The sequence below is a fragment of the Ictidomys tridecemlineatus genome, chromosome 1, assembly GCF_052094955.1.
Source record: "Ictidomys tridecemlineatus isolate mIctTri1 chromosome 1, mIctTri1.hap1, whole genome shotgun sequence".
NCBI classification, from domain to species: domain Eukaryota; kingdom Metazoa; phylum Chordata; class Mammalia; order Rodentia; family Sciuridae; genus Ictidomys; species Ictidomys tridecemlineatus.
In genome coordinates this window covers 83,982,721-83,996,468 of record NC_135477.1, presented here as the reverse complement: position 1 = coordinate 83,996,468, position 13,748 = coordinate 83,982,721, and the positions used below count along the sequence as shown (strand labels likewise).

The window sequence follows — 13,748 nt, the reverse complement described above, 5'->3', positions numbered from 1 at the left end:
TGTCTTTAAAGTCATTTATCTCAACATTATCAGTAGTTTAAAGATTATTTTATTAAAACCTGGAAAAGTATGTTACTAGTTTCCCTGGAAAAGCATATTTAAAACAAACATATGATGTTGGCTCTCCATTAAATACATAGTCAGTATGTATTAAGTGATGGTTTGGGAAAAGACTTCAGGTGATTTTTTAAAAAAAATACATTTAGCATACTGTGTTTTGAGTATCTTGGTATTATGAGATGGGGTACATAAATACATGATATTGGCTTCCAAGTAAATAGTGAAATGTAATCTATCTTCTTTTGGGGGCAGGTACTGGGGATTGAACTCAGGGGCACGCAACCACTGAACCACATCCCCAGCCCTATTCTGTATTTTATTTAGAGACAGGGTCTCTAAATAAAATACAGAATAGGGTATTTAGTGCTTAGTGCCTCAATTTTGCTGAGGCTGACTTTGAATTCTCAATCTTCTTACTTCAGCATCCCATTTACAGGCGTGCATCACTGCACCCAGTGAAATGTGATCTATCTTAACAGAATATCTTAAGATATTTTAAAGATATCTTAACAGGATATCTTAAAAATATGTCATAAATATGTCATAAAAATGTCAATATGTCCCCTATATAATGATCCCAAATATGTAGAAGTTTGGGAATATTCATTTTTTGCTCTTCTAGTTCATACTAAAATATGATTGAATATCTTCTCAATAATGCAGAAGAAGAATTATAGTCAAGTAGGCATGAAGTGGAAAGGTCTGGGAGGACATTATGAATTTCCAGAGAAAAGGCATCATAGACTCACTACATTTTAAGTTTAAAAGGATTTTTGAGATAATAGATGCTTCAGGGATTTCATCAACAAAATTTTGTTTTAAAAGATTTGTGTTTTTATATCAGAAACAGCATCCCTCAATGGGCCAACACAAGACATCTTAACACTGAAGCCCTTCAATACTTGACTTGAGTCACCAATTCAATTATTTTTGGTGAAGACTTCAGAATAAAGTTCTTCCATTATCTATGACTCACTGAAGAAAATCTTAAAATGGCCAGATTAAGAATTTTTGTCACATTGTCTTCATGACTCAGGATTTTCTTGATTACCACGAATCTGAGATTACATGTAAATAAATTGGATATTAAGGCTGCTGATATTTGTTCTATAAAATACTGATAGATATCATCTGAACAAATAAATTTAGGAAATACCGATTAACAAAGCTGAAGATACTTCTTTATGATCTCTCATAAAGAAGGGCAGGGAGAAAGTATGAGAGAGGGAGTATTGACAGTTCTCTAAATTTCTGTCTGAGAAAATGCTCAGGGCCATCACTCCTACATATCTCACAATTAGAAACAGCAAATTTTGATAAAGGAGACAATATTAATTGACCCAAATCCCATTTTCTATTTGTTGAATTTTTCACTACAGATTATGTTATAAATCTTTGATGTCAAGGCATCCATACATAATAAGACAACAAGTCCTTTGGATCACTTTCATGCTTTAACTCACTCATGTGTTCATTTAATGAATATTATTCAATAAACACTTATTGGGAAGCTATGCTATGCCAGGCATTGGGGAATACAGTAAGAAGCAGGAGCTCATAAAAATAAAAATGTCAGAACTTAAAGAACTTCTTAAATTATCAGGAAATTAAAGCAAGGAAGCAAGCAATTATTTATAATACAGAATGATATGCATAAGACTTGACTATCAGGACTTAAAAACAGCATACTACAGGGACACAGCCACATCAATGTTTATAGCAGCACAATTCACAATAGCTAAACTATGGAACCAACCTAGGTGCCCTTTAATAAATGAATGGATAAAAAAATGTGGCATTTATAAACAATGGAATATTACTCAGCAATAAAAAAGAATATCTGCAGGTAGATGGATGGAGTTAGAGAAGATAATGCTAAGTGAAGTTAGCCAACCCAAAAAACCAAATGCTGAATGTTTTCTTTGATATAAGGAGGCTGATTCATAGAGGGACAGGAGCGGGAGCATGGAAAGAATAGATGAACTCTAGATGGGGCAGAGGAACTGGAGGGGAAGGGAAGGGGCATGATGGTGGAATATGATGATCATATTATTAACCAAAGTACAGGTATGAAGACAAGAATTGGTGTGAATATACTGTGTATACAATCAGAGTATGAAAAATTGTGCTCTATATGTGTAATAAGAATTGTAATGCATTCCACTGTCATATATAAATAAAAAAAATGCTAAAAAAGATTTGACTATTTGCAAAATATCTTCGAATCTATATACTTCTTATAAAAGTAAATGAAATTGAAAGTTTCTCTCTTTCTCCATTATCCAAATTTTATTTTCTTAAATACCAATTTGATTGGTTTCTATACTGGGCCATCTAAACAAGGTACTTCTAAAAGTGTAAGTGTTATAAATAGTTACACCAATTAGAGACTGTTCTGGTCAAACCAGGATGCATGGTAATCCTAGATATGCAAAAAGTAAATAGTTCTTTCTAATTTTCCTTTCCCCCCCAAAAAAACACTTGTTATGAAGACTGTGATCATCAAAAGCATAAGAGAACAGACTATGCTTATGATCTCAGGTGTGCTGATGAAAGCTATGCAATTATTTTTTTATTTTAGACTTTATGGTCTTCACAGTTTCAGACCCTTAACCATCACATTTTGACATGCAGAAAGAGAAAAATTGTCTCCTGAATGCTTTGCTTATAATAGGGTTAAAATAATTTAAAATTTTTCTAACTTCTTAGGTCTTTGGATTTCCGTCAAGTACCTTAAAATAGGTATGAAAGAATCCTAATCAAGGAGGATCAAATAGCAGCCTACAGCTGTTCACCAACTGGGTCCTGCCTGTAGAGTACTAGGATGAGACTAAAGTAGACAGAAGCTGGTATCTCCAGAATTCTCAAATTAGCCTTAATGTTCCCAAAATATCTAATGGAAAGAAAAATCAGGATTTCTAGAAAGAAATTAATAGTAAGAAACTTTATATTATAAGCAATAGAAACAGCTGTTCAGAATCCAATTTCTGATTTCATGGTCATGTAATAGGAGAACTGTGTACCATCTGAGGAAGGAGATTTCTGGCCAGAGGTTGGGAATGCCTAGACTAGAAAATCTGATGCACAGAGGACCATCATGATATAATGATATAAAACCTACAGTCCTGTTTTGACTCTTCAGATAAGAAAGTAGCAGGAGAGGGTTGGGGTTGTGGCTCAGTGGTAGAGCACTTGCCTAGCATATGTGAGGCACTGGGTTCATTTTTCAGCTTTGCATATAAATAAAGGTCCATTAACAACTAAAAAAAAATAAAAATAAAAAAAGAAAGTAGCAGGAGAAAGAGTTTGCTTGACTTTCCTCCAAGAGTATGTGCACATGTGTTGGGGCAGGCCCAAAATGGCTGTATTTAGGATACCTTGCTGAGGCTTCTGAAAGGCTATTGTTATATTTTTAGTGTGTAACTAAGGACATGAATCAGTTACATTATGGTCAGTGTGTAGTCAAGGTCAGAAACTACCTGATTCAGTGTATTTATTCAAGATTATAAATATTTTGCTTCTGAGCACATGCCCACTTATGCAACCTGTTGGCACTGCTCCTTCTTTGGCCTGCATATAAAAGGGCCTATGGAAAAGACTTGTGATGTGCTAAATAGAACTGACGAGGGCAAAATGGAACCAGCTAGAGGTTCCATGAATAAGACATGTCTACTATCCTAACTGTGTCGTGTATTTTCTACCTGCTGGGAAAGTGTAGAATAGATTCAGGATCTGTTTCCTGGGTCTAAGCCCCTACAGAAGAGCTAAGTGTGTGTATGAGTGTGAGCATCTGTGCATGTACACTAGGGAAAAAGAGAGTGAAGACAGATATGAGAGCAAGAGAGAGCTTGCATGCTTTAGTAATTCCACTCTTAGGAATCTAAGTAAAAGGTTGAATATCAAGGTTTGTCAAATTATCATCTGCATAAAAAATCAAATATTACTAGTCATTCAGTCTATAGTCAGACTGGCTATGTAAGAGTCACTTTTAAAAATTCAGGATACTGGAACTTACCACAAGAATTGATTAAATAGATCTGTAGTTAAAAGTTAGGAATCAAAGACCATGAATTACTACAGGAACTATTTCCAGTTTCTTAAAAAAATTTAACTTAATTAATTTATTGTTACCTGGTCTCCCAGATTAAGTTTCCCATTACTGATGAAAAGTACTTTTGAGGCCGTCTTCAGAAAACTGGGAAGAATGCACCCCATCATGTAGCCAGTGTTTGAGAAAGGATAATACTGAGAGATTAGTGTGGGTTAAGCATAAAGTTAGAAGAGAAAAGTAGTTTGAATTATGGAGCTTTGTAGTAAGAAAAGGAATAATTCCTGAGAACTTCTGGGTAAGGACTTGGTGATAGAAATCCTGTTTGGTTCTTTATCCTGCTTATCAGAGTATTGTCATTTTCTATTTTGTACTACCTCTCTGCTTATATTGTCTTCAACTGGAACACCAAGATAAGAAGAGAGGGTACTGTGGTAGAGACGAATAATATAATACTGCTGTTTTTCAGAAATGTGTTCTGCCCTTTCATAGATCATTTCAAAATGTGCTGCTCATTGGTGAAGACTACATCTTTAGTTTTCTCATGAGGAAGTTTACTCCATTTAATAAGGAATATTAGTTTGGTATACAATTTTTTTTTGTACTAAGGATTAAACCTAGGATTCATGCATGCTAGGTAAGTGCTTCACCCTTGAGCTACATCCCCAACCAGGAGTATTAGTTTAATTAGCAAAGATTTATTTTAGTACCTATTTATACAAAATATTTTAATAACCAAATCATGTCACTTTGGGCATGATTTTAATGATACTTTTTTTAAACGGAAAAAGTTTTAATATGAAGATTCACACTGTGATGAATTATAAAAATTATAAAATATCCTTTTCTTGATGCGTTCAGCTTTTGCATTTTTCGATTCCAACTTATCTTGCCATTTTCCCCCTTGTATTTCTATTACTTTTCTCTTATCTTTTCCTATCTATGTTATATGACTGACTCCTATATGATACTTTTAAAAAATTAACCAAAGAAAGTACAGAATAGATTCAGAAAAAAGAATTATAAAGGATTTTGTCATTTTTTAAATTCTCCTAAAATCAACAGTGGTTAGGAATAAAATAGATGTGTTAGTACAGATGTACAAAAATAAGAACCCTTGAAATTACAACTGGGGATGTAAAATGGTTACACTGCTTTGGAAAAGAGTGGCTGTTCTTCAAAAAGTTAAATATATGCCAACAACGTGGTCCTATATTTGGAAGACCCCAAAACTCTATGAGAAACCTTCTAGAACTCATGAACAAATTTAGCAAAGTAGCAGAATATAAAATTAACAGCCATCAGTCAATTGCATTCTTCTATACCAAAGAAGAATCAGCTGAAAGAGAAATTAGGAAAATTATCCCATTCACAACAGCCTTAAAAAATAAACAAAACAAAACAAAAAAAGCCCATCCAAACACAATCAAAAACTTAAGAAGAGTGGTGAAAAGACCTCTACAATGAAAACAACAGAACACTAAAGAAAGAAATTGAAGAACTTAAAAGATGGAAAGATCTCCCATGTTCTTGAATAGACAAGAATTAATATTGTCAAAATGCCATAATATCAAAAACGCTATACAGATTTATTGTGATTCCTATTAAAATCCCATTGACATTCTTTATAGAAATAAAGCAGTCATGAAATTCATTTGGAAAAATAAGAGGCCTAGAATAGCCAAAGCAATCCTTAATAAGAAAGTGAACCAGGAGATCTCACAATACTAGACCTTAAATTATACTACAGAGCTATATAACAAAAACAGCATAAAAACAGCATGGTATTGGCACCAAAACAGACCTGAAGACCAATAGAACAGAATAGAAGACACAGAGACAAACCCGTATATACAGTTATCTCCTACTAGACAAAGGTGTCATAAACATAACATTGGAGAAAAGATAGCCTCTTCAACAAACAGTTTTGGAAAAACTAGAAATCCACATGTAGCAAAATGAAATTGAACCCCTATCTCTCACCCTGCATGAAACTTAATTCAAAGTGGATCAAGGACCTAGGCATTAGACCAGAGACTCTGCACTTACTAAAAAAAAAAAAAAAAAAAAAAAAAAATGTAGACACTCTATTGTGTTGGCTTAGACTTCCTCAACAAGACCTAAAGTACAAGCACTAAAATCAAGAATCAATAAGTCGGATTGAATCAAACTAAAAAGCTTCTTCACAGCAAAGGAAACCATTAAGAATGTAAAGAGAGCCTAAAGAATGGGAGAAAAATCTCTGCCACTTGCACTTTAGATAGAACATTTATCTCCAGGATATATAAAGAACTCAAAAAACTTAACACCAAAACCCAAATAACCCAATCAATAAATGGAAAAAGGAACTGCACAGGCACTTCACAGAAAAAGAAATACGAATGGTTAACAAATATATGAAAGAATGTTCAACATCTCTAACAATTAGAGAAATGCAAAATAAAAGTACACTGAGATTTCATCTCACTCCAGTCAGAATGGCAATTATCAAGAATAAAAGTAACAATAAATGTTGGCAAGGATGTGGGGAAAGAGGTATAAATGGTATGAATACACCACCAGTGAAATTCTACATCATGTATAACCACAAGAATGGGATTATAATTATAATAAGTTATACTCCATATATGGATAATATGTCAAAATACACTCTACTGTCATAGAAATATTGTCTGAAGTACAGATACATGCTAAAATAACCTTCAAAAATATTATATAAAGTAGAAGTCAGACTCAAAAAGTCTTATCTAATTCCATATTCAGAACATGTTCATCCATTCCAGAAAGTAGACCCTGGGGTTTCCAGGAACTGGGGGGGAGTAGAGAATGGGGAGTAAGTTTCTTTTTGGGGTGATGAAAATATTTGAAACTAATCAAAGTAGTGGTTGTGTAACATTGTGAGTGTACTAAATGCCACAGTATTTTTCACTTTAAAATGGTTAATTGTAATGAATAATAGTGAATTTTACCTCAATGAAAAATAAAAGACCAAAATACACAATAAAAAGAGTAGGTTTGGGTGTTTTTATCCCACAACCAAGAAACAGATATTGGGCCAGACATACCTGGAAGACAAGGCTGATGTTGTTGAGGTACTACATTTGGTTCTGGAGGTACTTCCTCAGAAACATACTTTAAAAGCTCCTTCCCAAGATATGTTACCTACACATAATCAAAGCCAAAATTTAAAAAAAATCATACATTCTGTCAGAGGCAAATATATCAATCTCCTGAAAATTGTAATTTTTATTAAGTACTGATTATTGTAAATCCAACTATAGCCCATGGCAAAGTACAGACTGCCTCTTTTTTTGGTAAATAATTTTGAAAATAATATTTTATTAGAACATAATATTTTATTAGAACACAGTGACACCCAGTCATTTACTTAACATCTCTGCCCACTTTTGTGCTACAAAAGAACTTAATAGTTGTGACATGCCCATGAAACCTAAAATATTATTTATTATCTGGCCTGTTTACAGAAAAAATTTACTGTCCCCTGATGTATATTACTACCTCTCTCATCCATCACTTATTCAGCAACTGTTAATCTTTCATCTGCTAAAAAATATTGACATTAAAAAACTAAGCCATAGAAGTAATAGTACTTTTCAGGAAATAAAATATTTAGATGATTAGATTATTAATATTTCAGGTCTACATATCCAGTTATAAAAACTTGTGGACTTAGATGTTTTTATTAATCCCATAGGCCAGAGCTTAAAAATATTTATAAATAATGGACAGGGCTGTGGTATATACCTACCAGAAATATTCCTGGTCCACTGGTCTTTGCACTCCCCACTCTTAGGTCTAGGGCTACCTAAAACCCCCAAAGGGCAGGTTCTCTTAGGGCAGAGCATCAAGTCTCAATTTCAACATCTCTTCCTCCAGGATGTCTTCTTATAACCTCTAAACTTAATGACCTTCCTCTAGGCTCTCATATCTTTTGTGCTCTTATTTCTGTCACAGCATTTATTCCATTTAAAAGAAATTATGTTTTAATGTCTCTTGTGTCAAGTAAACCATAAACTTCTAGAGGACATGGTCTGTGTCATATTCATTTGTGTATGTTTAGCACTTTACATAATGCCTGACATTATGGATTAAAAGACTGAAGCTACAACTCTTAAGTAAGACTCTTAAAGTCCAAGTCTCAGGTTATCCATTTGTGAAAAAAGTATCTTCAGCGTATTAAGAGGATTAAGAGATAGAATGCATGAAAAGCATCTGGCATACTATCTGTCACATCCTAAAATCTTGTTAATTGAACAGGGCCAGGAAAGCATAGGTGATCTATAAAGTACATATAGGATTTGGGCTCAACCCCTCACCAAACAAAGCCAAGTAAAGCAAATGGGATATATTGGCTTGCCCAGTGTGCCAATCCCTCCTCATTTGCCATGAAATAAAAAGAGAGAAACAGCTCCTGAATGTCATTTGTCAGTTCTCTAAAAAACCCAATAATTATAAACAATGAATTTTGTACGGGTTATGCCCTGACAATGTCTAATATACCTTATAAACTAATGGAAGCGCAGGTTCAGTATGTTAGCATCTTCATCTCCTACTTTAAAAGCATATTTTTTTAATCAGTTTTAGTACTGGGTAACATAAAGTGGCTTACACATACCACTGGAGGTAATTCAGATATAAACAACACAACTTTAAGAAAATCCACCAAGTTAAAGTGTATCTTTCACAAAGTAGAGTGATTTGTTGAATAAATTAATGAAAAGACTCAAAAGAAACAGGCAGTCACTTCTAGAAATTGTATTTCATATTAGTGTCTGTGCTCCAATTGGCTAAAGCAAAAGTGCAAACAGTTATCACATTTCATACAGCTCAAACTTTGAATCCTGAAAATTTTACTAAGGATCCAAATGTAGCTTACATGCTCACTCTGACAGAGGCATGGTAAGAAGAGCTGGAGGCTAGTTTCTGAGGTTTTTGGACTTCATGGCCTCTAGTGCTCTCAGAAACTTTGTCATGTTCCTCCAGATGAGAAAAAGTAAGAGACAGTATAAGCTGTGTTCTATGAAGATATCTGTAGGTTGTTATGTTCTTGCTTTTCTAAAAGGTAAAGTTGCAGGGATGCTTTGTCCTAAGGCCACTGGGGTTTTCCCTGAAACCTTATAGCCAATGGTCCATTATTCCTCAGATATTAGCCTATGCTGATTCCCTCATAGCAGACTTAAGAAAGAAGGATGCTGGGGAAGAAGTAGGATGTATGCAACATGTGTGTGTTTGTGTGTGTGTGTGTGTACGTGCGCAAGTACTTATGTATGAGGTAGATGATCACACATGGAAATGTGGTTAATAAGCAAGTGAGAATATCAATTAACTTTATTTTGGCAATATTAACTGTCATTAATTGCTATAACAAATGTTTCTATTCATATGAATCAAGAAAAAAATATAAAACATTACCTGCTTTTGATTTTTTTTCTTTTTTTTGGAGACAGGGTTGCTTAGGGCCTCACTAAGTTTCTGAGACTGACCTTGAACTTGGTGATCCTCCTGTCTCAACCTCCTGACTGCCTTTTGTTTTGGTCAGCTTTTTACTGCTGTGATTAAAAGACCTGACAAGAACAACTTTAGAGGAGGAAGTTTATCTAAGCGCTCAGTTTCATACGTCTCAGTTCATAGGTAAGGGCTCAAATAAGGCTGAACTTCATGGAGGAAGAGTTTAGTGGAGAGAAGTGGCTTACTTGATGATCAGAAAGCAGAAAGAAAGGCTCCTCTTGTCAAATACAAAATGCAGGCCCAAAGGCACACCCCCAATGACCCACCTTTTCCGGCCACACTCTATCCGCCTTCATCTATCTGTCAATCCTATCAGGCAATTAATTCACTGACTGGGTTAAGGCTCTCATAACCCAATCCTCTCTCCTCTAAAACTTCTTGCATTGTTTCACACACAAGCTTTAGGGGGATACATAATATCTAAACCATGACATCTTTGAATATTAAAGAGGTGTCCAAAAATTTATTTCCCTGATGGGAGTCCATTTTATTTTTGAAAGTATCAGTCTGTTTTTCACATGTTTTCAGAAAAACAATTTATAATATGGATTAATAGGATTCTGTAAGTTTTAAGCAGCAAGTCTTACAATTTTCAATATCTCAAGAGAAGAAAGAGAAAAGGAAAGTTGTTTTGTTTTTAGATCTCAGAGTAGGGGAAAAAAGCAAAGAAACAAAAAAACTCTATTTTTTTGGCTCATTATAATACAAAAAACATTGTGGTTAAGAATATGTGTTTTAAATAAAATATTTCTTTAAGAGTTCAGAATACAAGACAGAAAGTCATTTTAAAGTGTAAGAATTGCTTCTAGGTAAATGATTTTTCAGGTAAAGTTCTTTTTCATAGTACATATCTCCCAATTCCAATTCCAGATTCCTTTCTTCATTCCCCAGCACTCTATTCAGCAGGAGGCAAGAAAAGGTCCTTTCTAGTATTTATTTTTCAGAATTTGCAACTCCTAGATATTTGTATTTTTTAAAAGATCCATTTCTCTAGCCATCTCTTTTCTCTTCTATAGTACAGCTGTATAGAAGCTAAGTTTGCATAAAGTTTAAGACACTTTGAGAGTAACTGACTGAATTAGGTTATCTGTCCAGATGAACAATTTTCATCACTTTCTATATACTCTGTCCCTAACCTGTCTATATCTTGGTATTCCTAATTATGGAATTTCTTTTATAAAAATATGTGAGGGTGGAGGGAAAGAGGAAAGTCAACACTAACTCCAAAGGAGTGAGTTTATCAGGGTGAAAATTTAGCAAGGCATCTGGCTGGAAAGTATGTTTGCACAAGGTATCTGTCTAGTGTTCCTTGAGTCACAACCTAAAATGATAGTCTACTTTTCAACTTCATCAATTCACTCCTGGGGGTCCCAAAAATGAACTACCATTGCCATTCTTATAAATTTTGTATGGCAATCATATCACCAAAAGGCAATTTCCCTTCCATTCAAATAAAAACCAGAGCCAAGTTATCTTAGTTTCTGAGATTAGAGGAGATCCAGCACATTCAAGGTGGAATGATCATAGACTGGAAAAGCATTTTCCTGTGGAGGTGAGCCATTTCTGCTGCCTATGATTGAGGCTACATATTGATAAACGTGATTAGATGATTCCATGTGTTCTTTTGAGTTGAGGGCAACTTGCTTGCAATGAAAGGAATGTGGGCCTCCTTGTGCCATTGTTAATAAATTCAGAAAAATTATGTATAGGACTAGAAGACCAAGTTAAATGATTTGTCCTAGCTCAGTGATTCTCACTCCAGGATGAACATTAGAATCATTTGGAAAGGGGTTGGGGTTGTGGCTCAGTGGTAGAGCACTTGTCTAGCATGTGTGGGCACTGGGTTCAATACTCAGCACCACATAAAAAAATAAAAAAGATATTATGTCCATTTAAAAAAAGAGTCACTTGGAAAGCTTTTAAGAATATTGCCACTTAGTTCCCAAATCAGACTATTAGATTAGAAGCTTTGAACTGAGGTCCACTAGACATTGTTAGTTTTAAAAAGCCACTCCACCCTCTTTAAGTAATTCTAGAAATAACCATGATTAAAAACTGTTGCCCAGATCAAATAACTTATAAAAAGTAGAATCAGAAACTAGTTTGGTATCCTATCTCCTACCCAGAGATTACTCTGGCCATTAGAATGGTGTCTAACAGCTAGGAGGCAGAAGCTGCAAGAGAAATCAGTGAAGTGAGTTGAATTTCCTCAGTAAAGAATTTTCCTAAGCACCAAAATTTCCTTAGCAAAGATGTACAGCAGCCCAGCTGCTTGGGTAGGAGGTATGAATTATTTCTGTATCTAGTGACATTGTCACTATCTGATGCAGAGAAAGACATACTTTTCTAGCATTTCATGCCTGACAGCAAATCATTCCTGGCCCTACACCCCCACCAACATTCTCAGAACTAGTCAGTAGAATGTTCACATTTACCAGTGCAGTGAAAAGTTTTCATCATCAAGAAGCATCTGTGAATTCAGGAGCTCCTCTCAGACAAGAGGAGACAGAGTTTTCTGTGGTAAACTAAAATATTTTTTTTTATTGGTTGTTCAAAACATTACAAAGCTCATGATATATCATCTTTCATACATTTGACTCAATTGGGTTATGAACTCCCATTTTTGCCCCAAATACAAGTGGTAAACTTTAAAAGAAGATTTTAAAAAGACTTTTAAATATTATGAGAAACTCACTGGGATCATATTTCAATTTGGGGTATTTACTAAAAAGTACGTGTGTGTCCCATAGAAATTTTAAAAACTCTGCTTTCATTTTTGGGGATAATCTAAAAAAGAAAAGTAATCTAAACCTGCTCAGATAATCTGTAGTATTCATACTTGCAGCTGACTTCACTATCACATAGATGCTAAACATTAGAACTCTAATTGGCTTGATTGCTGAGAAAACACTAGAAGCAATGGGATATGCAAATGTGGCATTAGTAACATGTGAGGACCAAATGATGTCATAGACAGCTCTCAAAGGCAGGAAATGTAGTGGTTATAATGGAGAAAAAGCGTGAGAGAATAGAGTCTTCTCAGCATGCCAAAAGAACCAAAACCACAGCAATGAGTACCATATCAATGCCATGAGAATGGTTTAACAAAACAATAAAAATCTATCAAAAGACTTTTTAAAATATTCTAATAAAAGGGATTACTGGTGTAAGATGTTAATTACTATCATTTGGTATAAATTATCAATCCATGAAAAGAACTGAGCAAAGGTGTAAAAAGCAGTAAATCTGGTGATTGTAGGGGTGGGGAAAGAAAAAACTTTCGAGGGTAAAAAGTCAGAGAGATTATATAGCACACAAAATCCAGAATGTGCTGATTAAGTGAAGGGACTGAAACAGTACCAGAAGTACCTGCTACAAAGGCCTACAAGGAAAGAATGCAGAGTAGGGGCACAGAGTTCGGGGCAGAGCAGGAGCAAGGAGGGAAGGCAGATACAACTGAGCTGGACAACAAAAGAGGGGAAGCTATGCCTTCTATTATTGGTATACTGAGGCTTACTGCAAAGGGTAGGGAAGTTTAAAGGTATAAACCATAATGGTGTATCTGATGATTCATACTTTTTTGAGTGAGTCATTGTAAGACCTGATGTGGTACCACAGACACCTACGGGTGGATGAACACTGGACCATATGGTGTCAGTCATCAGTGGGCTTATAACTCAGAAGCCAGAACTGAGAGAGGCTACTAAGTCTGTGAGGTCTGAAAATATTTCTTTTTGAGGAAAATATTCAAATCTTTTAGCAACATGTGATTAATGCTACGTTCAAAACTAAAAGTAAAATGTACTTTCATATTTAGGTTACATTTTGATTTATTCCATTAGTATAATAATAACATGCATAAACTAAAATATTAGTACACTAGTAGTCCCAAATTTCTATATGGAGTCATAAAGCCCTGAAATTTATTAGAAGGATAAAAATGGAAGATTAGAGCCAGTTAAGTTTCTGAAACTAGATAAGGAGCAAGTAAGGGAGCTGCACAGCCATGGGAATTTTGGCAAATACAGTGTAGATTAAAGCATGTAGCATGTCACAGAAGAGACAAATGAGGGCAAAAACTATCTGAGAGATCTTTCAGACTTCTTTTAAA

The 13,748-nt window shown here is 34.7% G+C and overlaps 1 protein-coding gene across 1 annotated transcript in view; it reads right to left on the bottom strand.

Moving 5' to 3' along the window:
- The window catches only part of Ankrd31 (ankyrin repeat domain 31), a 163,656-nt gene that overhangs the window by 7,796 nt on the left and 142,112 nt on the right, over positions 1-13,748 (bottom strand). Inside the window, exon 24 of the mRNA XM_040273425.2 lies at positions 7,174-7,270. Within this exon, the coding sequence (XP_040129359.2) occupies positions 7,174-7,270 (97 nt within the window). The remainder of the gene's footprint in view (positions 1-7,173; positions 7,271-13,748) is intronic.